At 56.9% G+C, this 25,551-nt stretch overlaps 2 protein-coding genes across 2 annotated transcripts; one reads left to right on the plus strand and one right to left on the minus strand.

Annotated features, from left to right (window-relative positions):
* Window positions 1–1,700: 1,700 nt before the first annotated feature.
* On the plus strand, window positions 1,701–17,476 carry TNFAIP8L2 (TNF alpha induced protein 8 like 2). The gene is made up of 2 exons (XM_034756510.1): window positions 1,701–1,896; window positions 13,699–17,476. The coding sequence occupies exon 2, from the start codon at window positions 13,704–13,706 to the stop codon at window positions 14,262–14,264; it is 561 nt and encodes a 186-aa protein (XP_034612401.1). The 5' UTR covers window positions 1,701–1,896; window positions 13,699–13,703; the 3' UTR covers window positions 14,265–17,476.
* An 18-nt stretch (window positions 17,477–17,494) lies between these two features.
* LYSMD1 (LysM domain containing 1) lies at window positions 17,495–25,551 on the minus strand (the record flags this gene model as incomplete). Its single annotated transcript, XM_034756508.1, is given in 3 exon segments — window positions 17,495–19,400; window positions 21,262–21,584; window positions 25,481–25,551. Coding segments are annotated over 3 exon segments (554 nt in total), but the record flags the coding sequence as incomplete, so codon positions are not given.

Genomic DNA, 25,551 nt, shown 5'->3' on the forward strand with positions numbered 1-25,551 from the left:
CAATTACTGGGCCTCGGCAGCAGGTCGCGATCGGGGCTGGTGGGACTCCGCGGCCGCTCCCCGTGCCGGAGGGCCCGATTGCCTGGTCACTGCTCCGGCCCCTTCTCATTACCCCCTGGATTACTCCGCGGGATGGCCATTTGGCTTGACGGCGCTCAGTCTTCCGGGCACCGGAGCTCACTGCCATGGCCCGCCGCCAACAAAGTTTGCAGAGGGACGCGGCCACATGGATCCCAGACAGCTGGCTGCAGCATGTGTCTGTACTCCCTTCTCTCTCCGGAATAGCCAGGCCAGCGAGAAGCAACCGGCTGGGAAGCAGCACCTCTGATTCAGGGCATGCAAGCTGAGGCCAGGCAGAAATCTGCCCCACGCGCTTAGAGGAGAAGGGGGCTGCCCTCCACAGCAGCATGTACTGTCAAGGGCCAGACAAGAAGTTAGATCTGGCCTGGCAGGAAACAAGATTCCAGGTTGTGTGGCTGGCTGATCTGAGGGGCAGGGCAGACAGGGGCCTGGGCTGGGTTTGGAGCAATGGTGTGACCTGGCGTGGCAGGAGGCAGGAGGGGCGGAAAGCAGCATGGGGTCAGGTGTGTCGGCTCAGGGCTCTGCCAGGCTCCATGTGGCCAGCGTCCCCTCCAGCCTGATGCTTTGAGACCCTTCGCTGCCACAACCTCCCGGTGCCGGTGGAAGAGCCCACCCCGGGGTAGGCCCATTGTGCTCAGTTTGCAGACTCAATGCTGGGATTTCCAAACAGCCGGGGCCCCGCACCTGCAAACCCAGCGGGGTTTTCTCTGACTCCGACCCCACCCTGGGAGTCCGACCCCTACACAAGGTACCACCTCCGTCAGCCACGCTGCCTCGGCTCTGATTGGCTAGCAACAGCTCTTCAAAGCCCAGTGCTACTCAGCAAAGGCAGGGAGCTTGTCTTGTGGTTAGAGCAGGTGGGCTGGGAGCCAGGACTCCTGGGTTCTATTCCCAGCTGTGGGAGGGGAATGGGGTCTAGTGATTAGAACAGGGAGGGCGTGGAGCCAGGACTCCTGGGTTCTATCCCTGGCTCTGGGATGGAAGTGGAATCTAGAGGTTAGAGCTGGGAGCCTGGGTTCTATCCCTGGCTCTGGGAGGGGAGTGGGGTCTAGTGGTTAGAGCAGTGGGGGGGCTGGGAGTGAGGATTCCAGCTTTCTAGACCCAATTCTTGGAGGGAGCATAGGGCCTGGTTCTTCAGAAGAGGGAATGGAATTCATGACTCTGCCACTGACTTACTATATGGCCTTGCACAATGACTTTCCCTGCTGTGTGCCTCAGTTTCACAATCTATATAGTGAGACTAACAAGATTAAAGCCAGCTGTGTGGGCCAGTGAGTAAGACACTGGACTGGGAGTCAGGACACCCAGGTTGTGTTCCCAGCTCTGTGACTCATCGTACGGCCTAAGGCAAGTCACTTTCCCTTCTTTGTGCCTCAGTTTCCCCCTCTGCTGAAGGGAGATTAAAAGTGCCACCCTGGTGGGAAGGGGCTGATCCTTGCAGCCCTGTTGTGATCATTAGGCAGATGGGTAAAGGCTCCTTGTCTTGGCGAGATCAGGCTGAACCAAGGCCAAAGCGCCTGAAGATAAAGATCTCAGGAAGTTGAGAGAGGAAACAAAAATCTCCCCCGTATCTGACCCGCTCTGCCTGCTCGCCGGCTGTTATTTGTGTCTGCAGGGAGCAGTTCAAGCCCCGAAATAAGTCAGCTCCGTCAGCTGACGAGGGCGGGCCCCAGCGACGGTTCCTCAAGGAAGTTTCACTAAGGTTATCTCGTCAGTGTGCTGCGGATTCGGGTTTTTGCCCTCCTCCATGCCAAAGCCTGCTCCGGGGGAGCCTGTATGAGCAGGGGGAGCTGGCGGGTGACAGCCGGGGACGCGGTGAGTGGCTTCTGCGCTGGCGAGGGGGCGGGTTGGCGGGCGCGTGGGGCATCCCGTCCCGTCGGGAACGAGGTGCGTCGGGAACGAAGGAGGGCTGTTTGCGGGGGATGGAGGGGTGTCGTTTTCAGTTCAGTTTCCACCGTAACGAGTTGCGACAGGCAGCGGCTCTGAGTCACCGAGGATGGAATGGGGGACGGTTGGAGATCAGGCTGGGACACGGGGCTGGAGCCTGGCACAGGTTAGTGCTGCAACAGGGCCAGGCGTCTCGCTCGCTTCCTTCCTCGCCCTGATCCTCCTGCCCTGCCTCCTCTCCAAATGCACCTCGGAGCGCCAGAGATGGAGGGAAGGATGGGGAGGATGCTGGCTAGGGGAGGTCTGTGCCGTACTAAGGGTGGTACAGGGAGGGGGGCAGGGAGTCAGGACTCCTGGGTTATATCTAGTCCTGGGAAAGGATGGAGTCCAGTGGGTTAGAGCCAGGGAGCTGGGAGTCAGGACTCCTGGGTTCTGGTCTCACTTCTGGGTGGGGAATGGGGCCTAGTGGTTAGAGCAGTGGGGTTGGGAGTCAGGACTCCTGGCTTCTCGTCCTGGCTTGGGTGAGGAGTGGGGCCCAGTGAGTTAGAGCAGGGGGCTGGGAGTCAGGAGTCCTGGGTGGGAAGCACCCAGCTGGGAAAGGTTTAACCATTTCCAGGCCAGGCTGCATTGCCCATAGGGGAAGCTGGGTTTGAGACCAGAAGCGGGGGCGGGGGGAGGCCAGGAGGTTTCTGAGCAGACACGTGGGTCTCACTCCACAGGCAGCTCTGCCTTTCTCTCAGCGAACAGGGCCTGTCCCCAGGGACAAGGCTCCGCCTGGTGCCCTAGAGCTCCAGTACTGGGAGAATGGAGGCTGCCTGCCCCGGACACCCCAGATCCTCTGAGTGACGCTAGTTCCCCAGGCGACGGATGTGTGTCCCCGTGAATGTGCCTAAGGCAGGAGCAGCTGAGGCGGGGGGAAGGGAGATCTCAGCAGACCCACTGACCCAGGCTAAATGCATCACAGCACCCCCTTCCCCTGCATCACAAGGTGCACTGGAGACCCACACCCCCCGAGCCAGGGACCAGGGAGCAGTGAAAGGCTAGTGGGGCTGGGGAGGGTCAGGGCTTTGCTGACCCACAGGGGGCAGTAAACCCCAATCGTGGCGGGGCTTCGGGCCTGCCGAGACGCTGCTTTGCTTGGCCGAGGCAGGGCCCAGCAATGGTGTGGGTAGCTGATGTCGGTGGCAGCATTAATGCCGCCTAGCACGCCAGACGGGCAGCCGAGCGAGCCATGGGTGGGGGGAGCATGGGGGGCCAGACAGAGTAGAGAGAGGAGCCTGGCTGCATTGCTCTCCCCGTGGGCAGGGGAGGAGGGGTTAACAGGACATCGCCCTGGCTAAGATGATTGTAGCCCACCGGTCAGTGGAGTTACAGCCCCCCGCCTAGCGCTTCAGCCTGAACTGGTGCTTTGAGATCCCTGCTTCAAGTCCCAGCATGTCAGTCAAGATGGCGGCTGTCCTGCTCCCCATCCCAGGGAGGCAGTGTTGCCTAGTGCTTAGAGCACTGGCCTGGGACCTGTGCTCTATTCCTGGCCCTGCTGCGGCGTAACCTTGGGGAAGGGACGTCCCGCCTCCGTGCCTCAGTTTCCCCATCTGTGACACGGGGGTGACGATACTGACCTCTCTGGGGAAGTACTTTGAGATCTACTAATGGCAAACGCTTGGTCTGATTATTACTGAGCTCTGGCACTCTGCCCCCGTGGGGTATCCCCGTGGGAAAGCCCGTTAGCTTTCTGATGGCCGAGCGCTGGGCCGGATGCTTGTCAGGGATATTAATAGGCAGGCAACTAAATTAAACCATCCTGAGACGGCGATTTGGTCTCCTGGGCTGTATGCGGTGCCAGCAGCGGGGAGAGGTGTGTGTGGTCTTAGCAAAGCTGCTGGCTGGGCCTGTGCCAACTGAGTCAGAGCGTGTCTGACACGTCAGGGCTCGGAAAACCTAGCTGCCTCGCAAGCCCTGGGGTGAGCATTGTCCTCATTTTATCCTGGGGGAAACTGAGGCATAGAGCGGGCATAACTTGAACAAAATGCTGCAGGCAAGTCATTGGTTGAGGCAGGACTAGAACCCAGGAGTCCTAGCTCATCACTAGGCCACACTCCCCTCCTGGAACCAGCAACAGAATCCAGGAGTCCTGGCTCCCAGGCCCCAGCCCTCATCGCTAACTACATTCCCTCTATGAGCTAGGAACAGAACTCAGGCGTCCTGGCTCCCAGTCCCCTATTCTCACCACTAGTCCTCGCTCCCCTCCCAGAACCAGCAATAGAACCCAGGAGTCCTGACTCTCCATCTCTAACCACTAGCTAACACTCTCTCCTCTATCTGGGAATAGAACCCAGGAGTCCGGGTTGGCACTGCCCCGCTGTGCCCACTTGACAGTGCTGCAGCTGTGGCACACCTAGACTCCAGTTTGCTCCGGGTTTGCTGGCGGTGGGGCCGGCACGCCAGTGACATTTCCCAGCTGTTCCCTTGCCTGAACTCTCCTGCCGCTGAGCGTTTGCCTCCAGGCCGCCGAGGCTGCGGGCTACAGTTCACCGCCCCGCGCCCAGGTTCAGGGCTGCGTGGCAGCAGGTCAGGCTGGCGGAGGCCCAGGCACACCCCATCAGGAGAGTCACTTCCTTGTAGGCCTTCCTGGCTTCGGTGGGAGACCAGTGAGGAAGGTAGCGCTGTTCGCACAGGGACAGGGGCCACCGTTCCCAGCCCTACCTTGAGATGACACAGGCTGGGGCTAGTCCTGGCTGCCAGCCACCAGACCCCAGTGTGGGTGACGGCTCTGCCCTGGGAGGAAGTCTCAGACCGAGGGGCAGCGGGAGGCTGCGAATCTCATCCCAGTTCCAGCACTGACTCACCGTGGGGCCTGGAGCAAGTCACTTCACCTGGAGGGCTCAGGGCGCAATGCAGGGATAATGAGGCTTTCTCCCCGGGGTTGGCAGCAGGCCGAGTTTGTGTTTGCAAAGGGCTCAGGAGGATTGTTGTGGCTTCCAGGTCTGCACTGGCCCTTAGGACCTTGGCAAAGGCCCCGTGGGTCAGGATTATCGCCACTGTACAAATGGGGAAACTGAGGCCCAGTGATGTGCCAAAGGTCACAGGGCAAGTCAGAGCGAGGACTAAAACCCCGGAGTCCTGATGTCAAATCGCCCCCCTGCTCTAACTACCAGAAACACTCCCCTCCAGAACCCAGGAGTCCTGACTCCCAAGTCCCTTGCTGTAACCGCTAGACACTGCTGCCACCGTCCATGGGACAACCCGCTTACAGAGCCTGCCATTCATGGGAGCCCCCCCAGTCCCTCCCCACCTTAGCTCAAGCCAGCTTGCAGGGCTAGCATTCCCCTCCGCCGGAACAAACCACTTCTCAAGGCCCCCTGGTCTGGCCGCCCCAGCTTCCTCCCAAATGGCTGCATCCTTCCAGGAGCAGAAGGGGGTTCTGGAGGCTGGGGGAAGAGGATGCATCTGCTGAAGGCATCACCAGGCAGCAAGGTTGAGCTGAGCAGGCTCCGCTGCCGGGCCGTTTCGGTGCTACAGGGCAGGAGTTTAACCAGGGCAAGCGGAAAGGCAGTGACCTGTGTGAGGTCACACAGCCCCTCCGTGGCAGAGCCGGGAACAGAACCCAGACGTCCTGACACCTCAGGTCCTACGCTGTGAGCAGTAGACGCCATTCCCCTCCTCAAACCAGGGATGGAACCCAGGAGTCCTGACCCCTAAGGCCCCCTTCGCTAACCACTAGACCCCACTCCCTTCCCAGAGCCAGGAATAGAGCCCAAGAATCCTGACTCCCAGCCTCCCCGCTCTAACCGCTCCCTTCCCAGAGCTGGGACTAGAACCCAGGCGTCCTGCTCCAACCACTAGACCACACTCCCTCCACATAGCATGTCCTTCTCCAGGCTCTTTGGCCGAGAGCCGGAAGGCCCCCTTCCTTGCCTGGGCCGGAGTGGGAGATGGGACGCAGGACTCCAGTAACAGACGGAATCAGGCAGCAGCCCGGCGCACGCAGCTAGTTGTCTCTAATGATCAGGTTCACCGGATCAACCGCCGGCAGCTACACCGGTGAGCGACACGCGGCAAGGGTCTGCCCTTCCCCTGTGATTTGTCACGACGGCTGGCTGCACCGCTCCGCCTCATCGGCTCGGCAGGGCTGCCAGTCTCCCCGGATGAGGTGCAGTCACTCAGCCAGCCTAATGAAAGCTACTGTTATCCAAACCCCGGGGCGGATGGTTGACTCGGCACGCAGAGGATCTTGCTGCTGCCAAAGCACAGCCAAGCAGCTGTGGAGATCTCTGCACCTGCAGCCAGGGGCACAGAATTGCATCATATCCCCAGGGTGACCCTAGGCAGTGCTGCCTTCCTGAGTCTGCAGACAGGGCAGCCTGAATTGATAGCTGAGAGCGATAGCCCTTTAGCTCGGCAGGTTTTTGACTCTGAACCCTAATGATGCAGGTGCAAATGCTAAGGTTGTTTGCTTTTTTAGCCAGCAAAACTCCAGTTGCTTTCTGTGGGCTAAGCTTGGGTAGCAGGAGGAGCTTGGGGCTGGTGGGTGGAGCTGGCCTGAGCTCCCCCCATTCATGTAAATTACTCTGTTAACTCTGAACCATAATGATGATGAGAGGGTCAGTGTCACCATGGGTAACTATTTCACTGCTGAGCACCTTTTAAGGGAAGCATCCGGTTACCCTGGGGTTAGTGTGTGGAGTCTGAACTACCCCATTTATGGCAATAGCTTTGTTAACTCTGAACCCTAATGATTATCATTTAAATGTCAACGTGATTAATAATTTCACTGGTGGTCACATTTTTAGCCAAAATATCCAGCTGCCTTGCAACTGTGGTAAGAGTTTGGGGTTGGTCAGTGGAGTCTGAGCTACTTCCATTACCTCAGTGGCTTGCTAACTGCATCCTGATGATGGTGGTGTATAATAACTATTTCACCGTTGATCATAGGATTGTGGGAGGAGCTTGGGGGTTGATGGGCAAAGCCTGAGTTGCATCTCAGTGCTATCTTCTCCTCAGTCTGATGACTGCGCTCGAATCTTTTGATCATTTTCAATTGGGCTAATAATATAAAATAAAAGTAAGAAATACTAAATGAACAAAGAGCCATTTGAACCTAAAGGCCCCCACACCCCACCCTGGCCAAGAGCCAGGGAAGGCCCCTGTTACCAGAATTCCCATTTCCTGGTCTCATCTGTGCTAAGATGTTCATCCTCCCCCTTTACACTACCATGACATCGTCTTAATCGAACGGACAATGGGGAAGGTGGAACAGGGGTTGGACAAATCCGGCCTCTCTGGGAAGCACCAGACCCGGGCTCAGGAAGAGACACAGATGTTATGCTAAGAGGAAAGGAGAAAAACAGGAAGTAAAGCTGTGTGCACGTGAGACAGAGAGAGAGAGAAACTTTCTTCTCTAACAATCTCTAACCAAGGATCTCAAAGAGCTTTGCCAACATTAATTACGCTTCCCAGCCCACCCAGAAAGCTGGCCTCGGTGTTGGTAGTGCACTCACTGGCACTCGAGAGGGTGCAATGCCTTGCTCTGCCCTTGGACCTATCACAGAATCGCTCTGTGCCTCGGTTTCCCCACTCGGCTAACACGGCTGTCTGGTCTATTTCAATTGCCAGCCGTTCAGGGCAGGGAGTGTTTCTCGCGCTGTGTCTATCCAGCACCAAGCACAATGGATGGTTGGGGCCTTCCCGTGCTGCTGTCTTAGAAATCTAGAGTCTCATTGCCCAGTTCCTCGCGAGGTGGCCGGGCTCAGACATAGGGGAAGAGAAAGTGTTTGTTTCAAGCTCATTTTTGCAACTACTGTATCTTCTGCGGTAAGAGGCACTTCCTGGCAGCTTTGCAGTAAGGGAGGTGGGGCGGGCAGCCTCTGTCCGGCTGGCCCAGAAGCACGAGGGAAGGTATCGATCCAGCGTAGCCACTGGTGGCACAAATGGAGACGCCTCGGGGCACCAGGGGTGACAATCTCGGCTCCCTCCCTGCAAGCTCTGCCTCATGCTGGGAATTTCCCTCCTTGCCAAAGCCAGGAGAGCCAGAGGCCTAAAGACACAGGTTGCGTGGGCAGCGCTGCTGAAACAGCCTGTTAAGATGCATGCAGAGCCTGCCCCCTGGCTCCTCCCCCACCTGCACTGGTGTGCCATCCCCTGGTACTGCATCACCCATCCCCTGCAACGCTGCACCATCCTCCTGCACCACGCCCTGCAAGCTACACCAGCCCTCTGTTACTGCACCATCCTCCTGCAATGCCCCGATTCTGCACCACTCCTCCCCCATAACACTGCACCATCCCCTGCAATGACCCTTGATTCTGCATCACCCCCTCCCCCTGCAACACTGCACCACCCTCTGCAATGCCCCCTGATTCTGCACCATCCCTCCCTCGTAACACTGCACCATCCCCCTGCAGTGCTTCCTGATTCTGCACCACCCCTCTCCCGTAACACTGCACCATCCCCCTGCAGTGCCCCCTGATTCTGCACCACCCCGTCCCCTGCAACACTGCACCATCCTCCTGCACCACCCCCTGCAATGCCAGCCCCCTGATATTGCACCACCCCTCCCCCTGCAACACTGCACCATCCCCCTGCAATGCCCGCTGATTCTGCACCACCCCCTCCCCCGTAACTCTGCACCATCCCCCTGCAATGCCCCCTGATTCTGCACCATCCCCTCCCCCGTAACACTCCACCACCCCCTGCAACACTGCACCATCCCCCTGCAATGCCATCCACACCGACACTCCAGCCCTGCAGCACCATTGCCCCCAACCCCCTGCATTAGCCCCGCCCACTCCTGCATCGCTGCACCATCCCCTTTGCAAAGCCTCCCAACTCTGTATCACCCCGGCAGTCGCTCCCCCCTCCCCTTGCAGTAGGACAGGGCTCCCCCGGGGCTGCCCTGCTTTACAAGGGCCTTGGGCAGCCCTGGACCAGGGGGAACGTAAAGGAGGATTAAAGGCCTCCCTGCCCCAAGTGCAGGAATCGAGGCTCAGCGTCTCAAAGCCATAGGCACCGAACTCCCAAGGGCCCTACAGGAGAGAGGTGCCCAGTGACCCAAGAAGCTCTGAGAATCAAGGCTCCAAACTGGAGAGGGGCTGTTTCATGGGGCGCTATATAGGGGAGGGGGCTGCGATTGTGGTTCCCTCACATGGGGGGGAGAAGGGGACAGGTGGGATTCGACATGTGCTGGAGTCTGCAGAGCTGGGGCGTTTGCTTTTCTCAGGCTCCCTTCCCCCGCTCCTGCTCGCAGGTCCTAAAGCAAAGAGGTGCCTACCCCGCCCCCAGCACCACTGCAGCTGAACACCGCAGTCATTGCTGCATGTATCCTCCCGAGCACTAGGGGGCGCTGTGCTGCAGAGAGGGGGGAAGTCAATAGGGGGCGCTGTCCATTTGCAGTCGGTACTGACCCCAGTGCGGTGCTAGGGGGCGCTGTGCTGCAGGGAGCGGGGGGCTCTAATAGGGGGCGCTGTCCATTTGCAGTCGGTGCTGACCCCTGTGTGATGGTAGGGGGCGCTGTGCTGCATGGAGCAGGCTGGGGGCTCAGTATGGGGCGTTCCCTTCTCAGTTGGTGGGGACCCCAGTGTGGCACTAGGGGACACCGTTCTCTTTCAAAATGAGACCTGGAGCCAAGCCCTGTTTTGCAGGCGGGGCACTGAGGCACAGAGAGATGGTCTGATTTGCCCACCCAGGTAGAGCGGGGCCGACCCAGAAACAGAACCAAGATCTGCAGAGGCCGAGCCCGCCCTTCCTCTGCCAACCAGGGCTTTCGTCTCCAGCCCTTTCTGGCTTCAGCCCTGCCCACAGCTTATAATGGGATGTGTCCCCTCTGTCCAGCAGCTGGTCTTTCTTCCCCTTCCAATCACACACAAAGCCAGCAGTGCTGCTGGGAACCCTGGCTGCCCAGATCCCACTCCAGCTGGGGACAGCCAGACTCAGCCTGGGGCCTCACACCGAGCACAAATTCCCTCAAGGAGGAATCTGCAATTATCCAAACAATACCATCCACCAGGGCCCCGTTAAACTGGCAGGGGCACTGTCCCCCACCCCTTCCCTAGCAGGCAGACTAACAGGGAGCCTTCCTCTAGCCGATCCACCCTCCTCTTCCTCCCCCCAGCCCGATTGATTCAGCCATGTCACAATCCAGGCAGAGCAGCACTAGGGCCACTGCTGTGGGGCTGAGATGTCACCAGCTGACCCCAATGCGGGGCAAGGGAGCAGGAATAGAACCCAGGAATCCTGACTCCCAGCCCCCTCCCCAGCTCTAACCATTAGACCCCACTCCCTTCCCAGAGCTGGGACTAGAACCCAAGCATCCTGCTCCAACCAGTAGACCACAGTCCCGCCACACAGCATGTCCTTCTCCAGACTCTTTGGCCAAGAGCTGGGAGGCCCATTGGAGGTGGGGATCCAGCTTTTCTCTGCAGCCACAAGGGCTAGAAACCTACTTTGTTTTTAAACGAAAGCTGAGATTCTTGTATAATCACAGGATTCCGGGAGCTGGGGCTTGAAGAAAAATACCAAATATCACGACACTTGCGCTAGTCACCCCTTAAGGAACCAGGATTTGGGGGGGGACTCATGCTCAGTGCTTTCTCAGAATCAGGCCCCCCAGAAATTAAACTCCAAATCCTCGATACAGAAAATCCAGTTTTAATTTGCCTGGTACATTTGCAGATGCTCTTTGTTATCCATCTAAACAGCTGCTGCTTTTCTGAGGCAAGGTGTTCTGTCTGTCTTCTATGGACTTAGCTAGCCCCCTGACCTTATTATTGAACCCCTCACCATCTGTAATGTATTTTTCCCCACAACACCTCCGTGACGCAGGACAATTATCCCCATTGGGCTGATGGGGAAACTGAGGATCTGAGCTGTTCGGTGACTTGCCCAAGCTCACCCTGGAAGTTTGTGGCAGAGGAGGGACTTGAACCCAGAGCTGCTAAGCTACTGTCCTCGCCACTGGACCATCCTTCATCTCGGAAGGGGGCCGGGAGCTAGCAAAGAATGGTTTGCTCCATTCATCTCTGGGTTATGGGCCCAATGCCCTCCCACCACGCCAGTGTATTTTGTAGGCCTAATGCCAAATATGGTCCAAGAGGAACTTTAAACCTAGGCAGGTTTCCACTGCGGAGTCCAGGATGTTGTGTCATTACCAGTCTAACCATTGATCTGTGGACAGAGCACTAGTCTGGGACACACAAGAGCTGCTTTCTATTCCCAGCTCTGGCAGTGGCCTGGTGGATGACCTGGAGCAAGTCAATCTGCCTCAGTTTCCCCACCTGCCTCAGTTTCCCCATCTCTAAACCAGGGATAACCACACTGCCCTTCCTTTGTAGAGCACTTTGATAACGGCGTGCCGAGGCTACTCTGGGGCACAGCGTGGGGTTAGTGGTTTGCACCGCACAGAAGGGGAGATCCGGATTTAACACCGGGACTCTGACACCCCCAAAGGCCTGTACATCCAGGCTCTCGTGACTAGACTGGCACTGCTGCGATGTGACAGTGCAAAAGAGGGCGTCTGTGTCATAAGCTGGTGGGTCTCAGCCTAGTTCCTGGCAAACCCTCACCTCAGAAGCCTCTGTCATCCAGCACAGCTGCCATTCACTGCCCCAGCGGTAAAAAAAAGAAGTGGGTAAACGAACCTTTTAGGTGTTCCAGGGGCATCGGAGGCACAAAGGGGTGCAGAGATGCCCTGATGGTGAATGGGTTTCGTCTAGCAAATTACGTCAACTTGTCCGAAACACGGGGGGGTAACGGTCGGCAGATGTCTCCAGTCAATCCACACGTGCCGAGCACTGGCTGGCTCACGGCAGACTGGCAAGCCATGATTTCAGTGCCTCGGCTGTTGCTGAGTATGACCAGCTGGTGGAGACGCACGTCAGCTGTGGGGGGACGTGCAGCCAAGCTGGGCTTATCAGAGGAGCGAATCAGCGCTTCAGCCCCCAGACGAGAAGTGGGTAAACGTCATGAACCCCAAAATGAGAAGTGGGCAAAACTCCGTTTAGCAGCGTTGAGCCTCGAGGACCCCACCGAACTGCTCCCACTCCGGTCAAGCCAGCACTGAACGCCCACGCTCCAAGGGCATTCTCTCCAAGACAAGGCGGCAGGACTTGAGCAGGGCCAGCATGGCGGGGAACCGCGCCCTGGGTCTGCCCAAGCTGTGCCCTGCTCTGTCTTTGAGCCAGTTCCCCAGCGGGTGTAAATTGGCACCGAGGGGAATTAACACCCGCTGGCCTCTGATTTTGCCAGGAATAAATTTGCTGCTAATGGAGCTGCAGAGCCAGGCAGGACGTCTGCGCGCAAGGAATGTAGCACGGCCTCTCCCCGGAGCAGTTTTGCATTGGGGTGCCCGTGTCTCATCGGTGCTTTGCTAAAAGTCAGAAACGTCCACGAGCCCCAGGTGAGAATTGCAAGTGATGTGCCCTCCACTGGGGCTGCACTGGGACGGTTTGATCCACATCCCCCTCCCCTCCAGCCCCTGCCATCTGGGACACGTCCGGCTCCGGAGCAATGGCAGAAAAAGAACACGGTGCTGCTAACTGCAAAGGGGTGGGATGCAGAGGGCACTAGAGGAGCGGGGCTGTCTGCCATGACCCCAAATCACCGTCTGTAAAGGGGTCCACAAGACACACAGAGCGCAGATATTTGCTGAGTGATGGGGGGGGGGAGTCACTGGAGAAGGAATGATGGTAACAAAAATTCCCTAGCCCTTAACAGAGGACAGCAGCAGCCCCATAGAATATCGGGTTGGAAGGGACCTCAAGAGGTCATCTAGTCCAACCCCCTGCTCAAAGATGGAGAAACTGAGGCACAGAGAAAGGAGAGAATCACCCACAGATCAGCATAGGGCATGGGATAGCACTCAGGTCTCCTATATTCCAGTCTAGGTAATTAGCCCCTAGCCCACAGTAAGGTGAACACAGTTAGTACTGCTGATACTCCCTTGGGGTCATGCAGTCAGCGCTCTGACGCTCAGCAGGCCAGGTGAGGCCATGGAGGGGAGCCCTCCAGAGCACTTGGGGCAGAGAAGCCGTCCCCTCAAGGAGGCGCTCAGGCCAGTGGAAAGAAGGGGCATCACACCCCCAGATCAGCGCTACAGCACGTTACACTCATAGAATCAGAGAATATCAGGGTTGGAAGAGACCTCAGGAGGTCGTCTAGTCCAACCCCCTGCTCAAAGCAGGACCAATCCCCGACTAAATCATCCCAGCCAGGGCTTTGTCAAGCCTGACCTTAAAAATCTCTAAGGATGGAGATTCCACCACCTCCCTAGGGAACCCATTCTAGTGCTTCACCACCCTCCTAGTGAAATAGTGTTTCCTAATATCCAACCTAGACCATCCCCACTGCAACTTGAGACCATTGCTCCTTGTTCTGTCATCTGCGCCACTGAGAACAGCCGAGCTCCATCCTCTTTGGAACCCCCCTTCAGGTAGTTGAAGGCTGCTATCAAATCCCCCCTCACTCTGCTCTTCTGCCGACTAAACAAGCCCAGTTCCCTCAGCCTCTCCTTGTAAGTCATGTGCCCCGGCCCCCTAATCATTTTAGTTGCCCTCCGCTGGACTCTCCCCAATTTATCCACTTCCCTTCTGTAGTTCCTCATATAAATACAGGAAGATGCCCGGGGCAGGACTAGGACTCAACGTTAGCTCTGCTGAGTCCCAACCCCTAGCCTTTACCACAAAGCCCTCTGTCATCCCCACACCCCGTAACAGCAGCGTCTCTTTGCTCCCCCTGCAGCCACAATGGAGACGTTCAGCTCCAGGAACCTGGCCCTGCAGGCTGAGAAGAAGATCCTGAGCCGCATGGCCAGCAAGTCGGTGGCAAACGTATTCCTGGACGACACCAGCAGCGAGATCCTGGACGAGCTGTACCGGGTCTCCAAGCTGCACTCCCAGAACCGGTCCGAGGCCCAGAAGGTCATCAAGAACCTCATCAAGGTGGCCGTCAAGATCAGCGTGCTGTACCGCAACAACCGCTTCAGCACCGGCGAGCTGGGCTTGGCGGAGGAGTTCAAACGCAAGCTGCACCAGGGCGCCATGACGGCCGTCAGCTTCTACGAGGTGGAGTTCACCTTCGAGTCGGGCATGCTGACCCAGCTGCTGCAGGACTGCCGGGATTTGCTGCTGCAGCTGGTGGAGAAGCACCTGACGGCCAAGTCCCACGGCCGCATCCGCCACGTCTTCGACCACTTCGCCAACGGTGACCTCCTCAGCCAGCTCTACAGTCCCGGGGAGCCCTACCGGCCCCACCTGCAGAAGATCTGCCAGGGTTTGAACAAGCTGATAGAGGAGGGGAAGCTGTGAGTGGGGTGGGAAGGGGCCTTGCCTTTCTCCTCCTTCTCAGCCAGCCAAAGATTATGGGAGTTGGAGGCCTGGAAGCACCTTACTCCCTTATGCACCTATGGAAATCCTAGGCGAGGAGCAAGGACCTTCAGGTTTATAGGGGATGGAGAACTGGAGGATCCAACAGGACAATCAAGACTCAGGCGTGTCCTGGTTGCACTCAGGCCCATCCATGGTCTCCGCATCCGCCCCAGTCCTCTCCACCCCCTCATGGATTGGTCCCCCGCCCCCGACTCTTTCTCCCCATCAGAACGGTAATTTTTGTACACACTCATCTTGTCATTGTTACTAACACGTTAAGGGGGAGAAGCTGCGCCCGCCTCGCCGTGTCGCGCGGGGGATCTGCTGCAGGGGGGGCACCCGGGCCAGCCTGGGCAGTTACCCCTTGATGGTTCAGTTTGTGAGGCCAGCGGAGGTGGGGCTGGGTTCAGCTCCGATGAAGGCAATAGATCAAGACCCCCCCAAACATTCCCCATTGCGGGGTTGGCCGTGGCCAAAGGGATCAGTCGAGGCTCCACCGAGCCAGCAAAACAGAGGGGGGTGGCAGATTCTGAGCTTATACATCAATTGCACATAAACGCAACGCCCAGGGGAAGGGACCAGCCACCGGCGTAAACCCCTGTCCTTGCCACATGGTTCCCCAGTGGTCAGGTCTAGTCCCCAGGGCTGCACTCGGTGGAGCTCTGTCCCGGCATCATACTCAGGTTTGGGAGCTTAGCTTCAACCGTCCACGAAAGCTTATGCTCTAATAAATTTGTTAGTCTCTAAGGTGCCACAAGTACTCCTGTTCTTCTTTTTGCAGAGTTTAGGACTTTCCCTCCCCGAGCCCAGCCGCTGACGCTGCCAAAGACAGGGGTGAGGCCATGAGCAGGGTGAGAAGGGGGGACCCCATGTGAGTCAGAAACTCCGTCAAAGGTCCCACAGGCAAATGGTAGGGTCCCCCCCATGCCTTTCCTAGCCACTCTGCCCTCCTGCCCCAGCCCCTCATCCCTGCCAGCGCCGTGATCTCTTGGCTCAGTTTATGGCCAATGCCATGGCAGCCTACGGTGGGCTGGAAGGTCGGTGGGTTTCCCATGGCCTGTCGGAGGGAGGCGGGTGGCTCATGACTCCAGGAAGCCCCTTAGCAGCTGGGCTCCCTTCACTGCAGCTCATGCAAACCCAGGGGCTACAGAGGTCAAGCAAAGATACCAGCAGCTTCCTCGGAGCGGGCGTGTTGGGAACAGACCAGCAGACCAGGCTACCTTGGCTGGCATGGGCATAGTTAAAGGGTGGGCATGCAGCCCTCAGAGCCACCCTCCCCTGGCCGGTTTGGTGCCACGCTGGATGCTGCCAGCTCACCGAGAACGTGGCTGGACGGTGCACATCCCAGGCCTGCAAAGTCAAACAGCGCCTGGCGTAGGAAGGGGGAGGCAGGGGAGACCAGAGCCAGAGCTCGCCAAGCGGGGCATGAGGCCGCCTTCCCACTCTGGTAGCCTGGCCTGATCTCCACACACCCCAGGGTCCGTCCCCCCCCCACCCCTCTCCAGCACTCAGCTGCTGGCCTGGCACTAACCCAGCATATGGCTTTGTCTCCCCCTCGTGGTTGGGGTAAGAGGCTGATTGGTGCCCTGGTGGCATCAATTAATGGAGGATGGGGGGGAAGCAAATGCTCCCCCTTCCCCAAAGTTTTTGCACTTGCTCAAAGTTCCACAAGCTTTCTGGCCCCCGGAAATTAAAGCACTCCCAACCCTCCCTACAGGAACCCCTGGCTGTCAGTTTTAATTTGGCTGGTGCATTTAAAGATGGAGGGGTCACAGGTTAGATTCACCCGAGCTGGGGGAAGCTGCTGGCTTCTCCACCTTCCAGGAGCTGCTTTCTACGGAAGATAATAGACTCCAAAAGTAAAACCTTCCCTGCCCATGAGCATCTGTGCTGGTCCCACTACAGCCTGACAGGTGGGAATTAATCAGAGGAGGAATGTAATTAGGCTTAGGTACTGCCCCAACCTGGTCAACATTTGGAAGAGCGCCTCCCAGGTGCTCCAGCAGCTTGCACTGGTGGGTCAGTAGGAGGCGCTCTTCCAGCCACATCAGCCCTGATCCCAGTGCTCGGTGAGGAGCTGCTACACATGCCGGTTTTCTCAAGGCAGCTCCTTGCAGCCATTAAAGAGCCTATGGCCCCAAAAGCCTCATGATTAAAAGCCGTTACTGTGCAGCGGGCTGCGTGAAATGGTGACGGGGCTCAGCCAGGTTTGCAGCACCCAGGTCTCCATGGCACAAAAGGGGGGGGGGGCTCTTCAGAGCAGGGCTGTTTGCCCAGGCGCCCAAGGGATGCGGAGATCTCCAGCCCCAGCACCCAACCGGCACTCCACCTAGGCAGGGAGGAAGCAGACGGAGGAGCCTGCGGTTGCCCTGTCGCAGGCGGGGATGCAACGTCACAGGTTAGCGGAAGCCGGGTGCACTGGGCAGAGGCCAGGGACAGAGAGCACCTCTGCTGGCAACGCTGCCCGCGGGACTCGGACAGTTCCAAGGGAGAGGCGGACTGCAGGCAAGGCCAGCCTGGGGCATCGCGGGCAGCTCACTACAGCGATGGCGAACGGCACCACAATGGGACACGCTGGCACAGCGGGCAGCTGCCACAGGGACAGGCCCAGAGCCGCTCAGGATTCAGCCAGGGGGAGGCGCTGGTCCTGCTTTCCCCTCCCTGCAAGCCTGATTGATCAATCTCCCCTTCTCAGTGCATCAGCAGGCCCCTGGCACACTCCACCCCTCACCGGCTCTGCCCCCCCCCCCCACTGCTCTGCTGCACCCCAGCCCCCATTATCCCAGCCTTGAGCCCTGCTCAGACTCTGCCGCTGCTCCTCAATCCCAACGCACAGCCCACCCCCCACCCCCGCTGCTATCCCAGCCCTGGGCCCCCCCAGACAGCTCTGCCACTGCCCCCACCCTGGGCTACACAGCTTTCCCGCTAACACAGGTGGCATGTGGGCCTTACTCACTGCAATCAAGAGCCTAAGACAAATGACATATCAGCCAATACCGGCCACACACTGCAAGGGAGGGCAAAACATCCAGCGACTTCTACGGGAGCAGGATCTGACCCATTTTTGGAGCCCCTCCCCGCTGACTGCCACTGCTGTACAAAAGCCGACCCAAACCTGCTTTGTGGGGAAATAAAGGGGAGGAACAGACATGAATCACCACGGAGACGTGTTGCGTGTTTTGTTCAAAGAGCAATCAGGATGGAACAGTTTTATTTGCAAGTCCCTTCGCCGCTGGCCGGGCGGCCGATCTCACTCTTGTGCCTGAGAAATACCTGGCAGAGTTATTAAAAGAGGATCTGGGCCTCTCAGCAGCGAGGCAGCTTTAAAGAGGAACCCAAGGGAGGGTTTTATTTTTAACTCCGTTTCCCTCTCCAGAGCTGGGCCGTGATGGACAGCAAAGGGTTCCAAATCAATACGGCTGAGCGGGGAAATCAGGGCCCGGCTTACCTGCCCCATTCAGAATCTGGGGCTTCTGGCTCAGCTCAAGCAGCTAATGCCTTCCAAGGAGGGGCTGTTCTGGGAGTTCCTCCATTCACCCCTGGCCCACAAACACCGGTTACAAGCCAGTAGCTGTCATCTTTCCCCCGTTCCGCCCCCTCCCCGGCCTGAAACATCAGCTTGGGAGCTGAGAGTCAAGCTGGGTGTTTTCCCTCTCACACCTCACGCCCAGTAACCAAGAGACAAATTAACAGGCGATCATCAGCGCTAGTATCACAGGGGCTCTAGACAGCCCCAGTGGGGCCAGACAGGCAGAAAGGATTGGTCAGCTCTTGGATTAATGGCACACAAGGAGGGACAGACCCTGGCTCCTCCCCCAGAGCTGGACTGGCCCCGCTGGGCAAACAGGGACAGACTCCCTCCCCCAGAACCAGGCTAAGAGAAATCCTAAGCAGTGAGAGGTCATTGAGTAGCTCTGACAGACTCAGGGGACAGATCCACAGGGAGCGGGGGTGGGAGGGGTTGTGCCCATCGCTTTCAGGGGAAGGAAGCCAAGCAGCGTATGGAATTTGCCCCCTCGGCCCCCATGCCAGGCCCCACCCCAGAGGTCAATGGAAAGACTCGGGCGGATTTCAACTCAGGCCCAAGGGACTGGGTTTCAGCACAGCGGATGCTGAGCCCTTCCCATGTGGGAGCTGGACCCCGAGAGCCCGACCCCACGTGGGCTCGCTGGCATTGGGAGCTGCCGGCAACGATGACTCTTGCCTGCCAGGCATCCTATGGGATCAGCTGCCGAAGGTCCTGACACCCCCCAGGACGTCAGGCTTGTGAAGGCGCCTGTTTCATTCAGAAACAGGTCAAGGTCCCACAACAGGAAGAGCAGGGGGGCTGCGGGTCGGGATTGAGGGGCATCAGTAGATGATTGGGGGGGCCGGGCTGAGGACCTGATCCCGAGGCCTTTCCCTAAAGTCTCAGCAGGGGAGCCAAGGAGACCCAAGGGGGTTGCAGGCAACGGGGCTGTCTCCGAACACGGCGACCTGACGGGATGGGACAGGAAGAGGCTGGCGCGCTGGGACGGGGAGCTCAGAGCCCGGCTGTGGGAAAGGCCAGCGAAGAGCAGAGCAGCGCAGAAAACGCTGGGCATTAGAGCATGTCGCTGAGACTCCCCCACCCCAAGGGGGCGCTCTACCAGTCACCCCCATAACATGTCTCTGTGCACGCCGCCCCCCAGCCGCAGAACGTCCCCCATACACTGCTCCCTCTGCAGCCAGCCCATCCCTCCGCAGATTGGTGCAAAGGCAGGGGCAGCCGGAGGACTCACGCAGGCTCCTGCCAGGATCAGGGCCTCAGCACCGTCCGGATCCCCCTGGCAGGGCCATCACAAACCCTGCGCTGCACTCCCCACCCGCCCCCCGTGGCTGGACACGCCGGCTAGGAGGGGAGAGGCGAGTCCATGGGGAAAAGAAGGCTCCGCCCATCAGAGCTTGAAGATCTCGTCCTCCTGGTCCCGCAGCGTGGCGGCCCGGGTGGTTTTGGTGAGCGGCACGGGGCCCAGCAGGGCGCGCTGCTGAGCGGGAGGCGAGGGCTCGCTCTGATAGGAGACGGTCCTGCTGGCTCCTAGCTCGGCCCTGGCGATTCTGCGGGGAGACAGGAGGGGGTTAGATCTCGGACAGGGAGTGGCCATCACAGACGCGCCCTGCTCAGGGATCCCCCCAGCCGTGCCCTGCTCGGGAGTGGCTGAACTGGCACAGCGCCCTCTGCTGGGGCTGGGAAGGATCCAGGGAAGAGCCCCCTTTAGACACATGGGGCCAGGGCGGGTAGGGGGGTCCCAGAGGTGACAGTACAGATGGGGAGGGCACAGGGAGGCCTGTATAACCCCTGTGGGAATCTTTGTTCAAAGCAACAAAGTAACCTAGGGCTGGAGGGAATCAGCAGAGCTGGGGGGAGGATGCCATGGGCTGGGACTGTGGGCTGAGAGTGAGGGGCACTGGCACAGCTGAAGTTGGGGGATGAGCCCAAGGCTGGGGTAGGAGGGGGCTGCGGGTCAGGATTGAGGGGCACTAGCCAAGATGGGGGGCCGGAGGCCCAGAGTTGGGGTAGGAGGGGGCTGCGGGTCAGGATTATGGGGCACTGCCCAAGCTGGGGGGCCAGGGGCCCAGAGTTGGGGTAGGAGGGGGCTGCGGGTCAGGATTGAGGGGCACTTGCCGAACTGGGGGGCAGGGCTGGGATAGGAACTGCAGAGATCTTCAACACAGGCAACAGCGCCCTCTAGTGGCCTCAGAGACTAGTCAATGGCAAGCAGTGGCCTGGTCCTTAGCCCAGCCAGCTCCCCGAAGGCAGTCCTCAGAGGCCCAGCTGTGTCAGACTCCCAGGCCAGGAGAAGGGCATTCCCTGTACAGCAGCCGACTGGGGGTAGACAGTGGCCACGGGCTCCTCTGGCTGCGCCCTGAGCTAACGCGCCAGCTGTTTAACCCCCCTGCAGCACGGCACAGAAGGGAGGAAAGTAACTGATCCCCGTTTCCAGCAGCACAGGGAGCTCTGCCCCGTGAGCCACAGGGAGGCAGGTGCTGACAGCCTGGATCGGACCCAGGCCCCATCCAACCCAGCATCTCCCCCTCCCCCAGCAGCGACCAACGGCCATTTCCCTGGAGGAACCCAGGAAACATCCCAGGACCCCCAGTGAATTCCTTCCCGCCCCGCAGCGAGCGGCACGCGCCCGGCAGGACACCATTTCCTGGCTCTAATCTCTTGCCTGCACAGCGCCGCTAGGAGATGAAGCAGGGGAAGGAGGGGCCCTGGGAGCAAACAGCATCAAAGCAAACGTGTCGGTGTGAGTCCACGTTGCCGCGTGCAGCTGTTCCACGCCTTCAGAGAACTCCCCACCGCGCACGCGTCTCTATTCCCCCCCACCCCCCGGTCCCCATGAACATTGCGCACAGCTGCCAATGGCACCTGTACTCACCTGGTCACGCGCGGGGGGGAGAGAGCCTGGGGCTACGTCACCTCCGCCCCATCAGCAATGAACAGCCCCTCACTCTCCCACCACCGGCCGACCTCACTTCGCTACAGCCCCTGCCAGGGCACCGCCCGTCAGCCTTGGGGACCCCTGGGTAAGTGTGTTTCTTGGGGGGAGGGGGGAGGAGCAGGCTATGGGGCAGGACATGGCGCTGGGCTCTTTTAGTTTGACGAGCACAGCGCCTGATCCAATGGGGTTTTAATTTCTCCCTCCCCACCAAGGGGCACGTAAAACCTGAGCTGGGGGTGTTCAGGCATCACTGCAGCCCCTGCAGGAGGCAGTTGTGGGGTCACCTCGCCCTGTAACAGCCCCACAGAGGATATAAGCACTAACCCAAGGGCAGCCAGCAGAGATTCTCCTTTAGCACAGTTGGCAGGGGCCTACGAGTCAGAGCAGCAGGTCTGGGGATCGATTCCCTGCCCGTACAGCCTGGGCACCGCGGTAGTTACTTAGCACTACAGTAACCTCAAGGTAGCACTCACGCGATCTCCCGCTCCCGCAGCTTCTTCACCGCAGCCTTCTTGGACAGGCTGATCTCCAAGTCGAGCTTCCTTAAGAAATCCGTGGCCGAGAGGTCGTGGCGGGGGGTGGTGCCTGTGCTGGTCATGGAGCCGTTTTTCAGCACCGGCTTCTCCTCTCCCGTGGGGGGCCGCCTGGCTCCTTCCTCCGCCTCTTCTTCCTCTTCCTCCAGGTTTAAGCCATTCGCCATCTGCTTGGGCTCCACCAGGACGGGGATGTGCAGTGTCGTCTTGAGGAAGATGGAGTCACTGGTGTACAGCCGGTTCACCCGCTTGATCTGCTCCATCTGGGAAGAGACCACAAGCACCTGTAACCCCTCCAGGCCCGGGACACACGTTACCAACCCCCGTCTCTATACACCAAGAGAACTGCTGCCTCTGATCTGGGGCTTGTCCCCTAAAGCTCCACTGCAGGCTGGACACCTAATATCACGGCGCCACCGAAATGCAGCCACCTCTGGGGTGGAGGACACCAGTAGGCAAATAGAGCAATGAGGGCAAGCGTGTGCATGACATGATCTGGGCTGCGGGTGCCGGGCTCACGCTGGCAGGAAGAAGGGTTAGGGCGTTGCTGGAACTTGAATGCCGGGGGGGGGAAGGGGAGGGAAACTGACCAAGCCCCTGGAGGATGATGTTCAATGCAGCCAGGCAAGGACTGTGCTGTCCCACTGGCCGGGAGAGAGACATGCCATTGTTAAGTGTGCTAGCTGGTTCACCCCGCCTGTCTCCTACGCTCAGCCAGAGGTGGATGAAGGAGACAGGCTGGGAGTCCATCACCATGGCACATGCCGCGACTCCGGCCCAGAGCCTGAAAGACCCTCCCTTCTGCCTGACTGGCGGCTTGTTGGGTTCCTACAAAATGAGCTGGCCCCCCTGGCTGGCAGCTCCCCGCTTTCCCGGCTGCTCCAGCTGCAGGGCAGGAGCACACCAGCAGGGGGCAGCATGCATGTGTCATAGGGAAGACTGAACTGGTGCTGTCAGGCTGCAGGGCCTGTCAAGATTCAAACTGCCAGAGACACTCAACAGCTGCCTGCTGCCTGACCACATATGCAGGCCCAGGCCGGAGGTGATACAGGGGCAGGCTTTGGCTCCAACCACCAGGGGGATTTCTGCAGCAGAAACTGATCCCCCGTGAGAGCCACGGGAACACAGAGCTGCAAAAACAGGAAATGAGAAAGGGCGTGACTGTGTGTGCACATTTCCAGGGTCACATCAGCCTCACAGGGAGGCAGCCGCACACACGGGGGACCGAGAGGAGACGGCAAGTGCAGGGTCAGAGCCCCTCAGCCCTGGTCCTGCATGAGACTCCAGACATTCAGCCTCCCCATGCACCCACCCATACCCCCACAGCCCAGGAACACCAGTGGGGTGCCCGCTCAGAGTTCCATGATCAAAGTGCTGGATTGTAGAGTCCTAGGGGCAGGGACCGTGTCTTTGATTTCGCAGCCAAGCCCCTGGCTCTGCTCCGGAGCTGTATCAATTCTTAGGATTCATTACGTGTATTGCAGTTGCCTCAGCCAAGAACCAGGAGTCCCCACTCTAGGGGGATCAGAGGTGCCTGGACTCTGGAGGCGTGACTCCTGCCAGTGCCCCTTTTCTTAGGGGTGCTCATGACACGACCCTCCCTGCTTCACCCCAGATGCTCGGCAAACAAAACCAAAAAGTGGTAACGCTAAGTGCTTCGGCAGAGTTCCTCGTCCAAGACACACCAAGCACTGTACAAAATGTAGGGTGACCAGACAGCAAGTGTGAAAAATCAGGACAGGGAGTGGGGGGTAATAGGAGCCTATATATGAAAAAGACCCAAAAATCAGGGCTGTCCCTATAAAATCGGGACATCTGGTCACCCTAATTGTGGGGTGGAAATCAATCTGGACCCAAGCTGCAGATTCAGGGCCGACAAGGGGAAGAAGGGAAGCCAGGACGCGTTAGGAAACCCAGGGGAAGGATTCACTCTTCAGCTATAATTGCTTGTTTTGCACATTTCTTGAGGGGATCACTTAAGAGCGTCCTCAGGAGGGCTTGGAATTGGAGAGCTGGTGGGTTGGGGAGCATTCACCAGTCCTATCAGATAGCTAGTGCTTTACCAAAGATAGGTCAATATCAATAGCTTGTTTTTTGTAATAGAGAAATTGAGGCCCAGAGTGGGGACTAGAACCCAGGCAGGCTGGATAAAAATCAATTTTTTTTTTAAATCAAAAAGATTGGATTTTTTTTTTATAAAATGCTTTTTGAGGAAAAAACCTGTTAAAATACATTATAGCTCAAAGGTATTTCATCATGGAATAGGGATTATAAATTCTAATTCTATAGTATGAGACAATATATTCATGTCATGTTTAAGAAAAGTTTTGTAAATGAGTTCCAATAGTTCATGGATTAGAAACTCAATCTGATGGGATTCCAGGGGCTTCTGTATAGATTAGTGCTCAGTCTAGAAGATACCCTCAGAGATGCTTAGTTTTGCAGTTCTTAAACTGTGGATTTGTCTCCCCAGAGGTAACATGCTTGTTAACAGCAAAAATGTTTTTAAATAAATAAATAATATATAGAGGTGAGAAATAACAGACCTCAACCCTATTGTCCCTCTGCAAATTTGTCAATCCCTTATCTCTCTCTAAAAGTACAAAGTTTCAAAAAGTTCAATGAATAGAAGATTGTTGGGGGCGGAATAGATCTGGACAAGGAGAAGAAGTATGGAGATAAATATGAGACAGGAGGGACAGGCAGTATAAATAAAAGTGAAACTGTTTGAGCCGCATATTCCAGAAGCCTTGAGGTCTTTCTGAGTGTAGCCTTCATTGATTTGAGATCTACCATACCATTCTCTCACTAGAAGGGAAAACCTATAATGACAGAAGGCCGTAAAAGAAACCAGTTTGGGAATAAGAACCATTCAAGAAATATGTTTGCTGATGACGTTTTAAAGAAAGTCACACCAGTGAACTGGTGGAAGTCACTTAAGCACTTGGATTCAGAGACTGACGGTGTAGAAAGAATATTTTCTTCCTTTGGACTAATTCATTCCAAATTGAGAAATTGTTTGGTACCTGAAAAAGCAGGAAAGTTTGTTTTTCTTTTCCAGGTTATGAACAAACAGGAAAATGAAGGTGAAGACGACTGAGTTAGCTGCAGAAGCCAAAATTTTAAGTTTCTCATGTTGACCTGGCTGACACAGTCGATTTAATTTTTGGTTTTGGGGTTTTTTTTTAATATTTCATTTATCTATTTTAATTAAAAACAATTTTAACAAAACCAAACCTATTTTGAAAAAAACTGAATGTTTAACTAAATTCAAAAACTCATATGCTTGTTTTGTTAAAATATTATGTTTGCTATTGAAGAAAAATATCCAGAATACATAACATTGTTTTAGTTAAATAAAATAATTTAAATGTCTGTCTGGTGATGTTCTCCTCCTAATACAGCATGGCAAGAAAATCCTCCAAATATTAAAGATTAGCCTGTTGCACTGGAGATAGTTCACCTCCTAATGACTTCATAAATATCTGCTTCGGTTACCTTTGGTAAATGAAATAACCAAACAGTCATTCATTCTCTGACATAGCTGTAAAACTCATCTGAAAAGTTTTTTAAATAAATCACTTTAAAAATGTATAGTGTGTACCTTCTGAAAATGAAACCTACATCCATCTTGGAGTTGTGAAGAATAGGTCTTAAGGTTATAACAACCAACAAGAATGCACTTTTATGTAGAAATCCATGATTAAATCAAGTCTTCCTGACTAGTGATTTAAATAATGATAAAAGAACAGGAGTACTTGTGGCACCTTAGAGACTAACAAATTTATCTGAGCATCAGCTTTCGTGGGCTACAGCCCACTTCTTCGAAAGCTTATGCTCAAATAAATTTGTTAGTCTCTAGGGTGCCACAAGTACTCCTGTTCTTTCTGCAGATACAGACTAACACAGCTGCTACTCTGAAACCTTAAATAATGATTTAAATCAATTTAATTTAAATCAAATCCACCCTGAACCCAGGAGACCTGGCTTCCAGTTCCTGCTCCATCCATAAGACCCCAGTCCCCTGCCAGAGCTAGGAAGAGAAGCCAGGAGTCTGGTACGCTGTCCCCTGCTCTAACCGTGGGACCTCACTGGGTCCCTCCTGCCAGGTTACCTACATCCCCCCAGATCGCAATAGAAAGCTGCCACGCAGACCTACCGTGACCCCATACTTGAGCGCCAGCCCCTGCAAGGTGTCCCCCGGCTCCAGGCGATGTTCCACCCTCCTCT

This window comes from Trachemys scripta, chromosome 24 (genome assembly GCF_013100865.1).
Source record: "Trachemys scripta elegans isolate TJP31775 chromosome 24, CAS_Tse_1.0, whole genome shotgun sequence".
Taxonomy (NCBI): Eukaryota; Metazoa; Chordata; order Testudines; family Emydidae; genus Trachemys; species Trachemys scripta.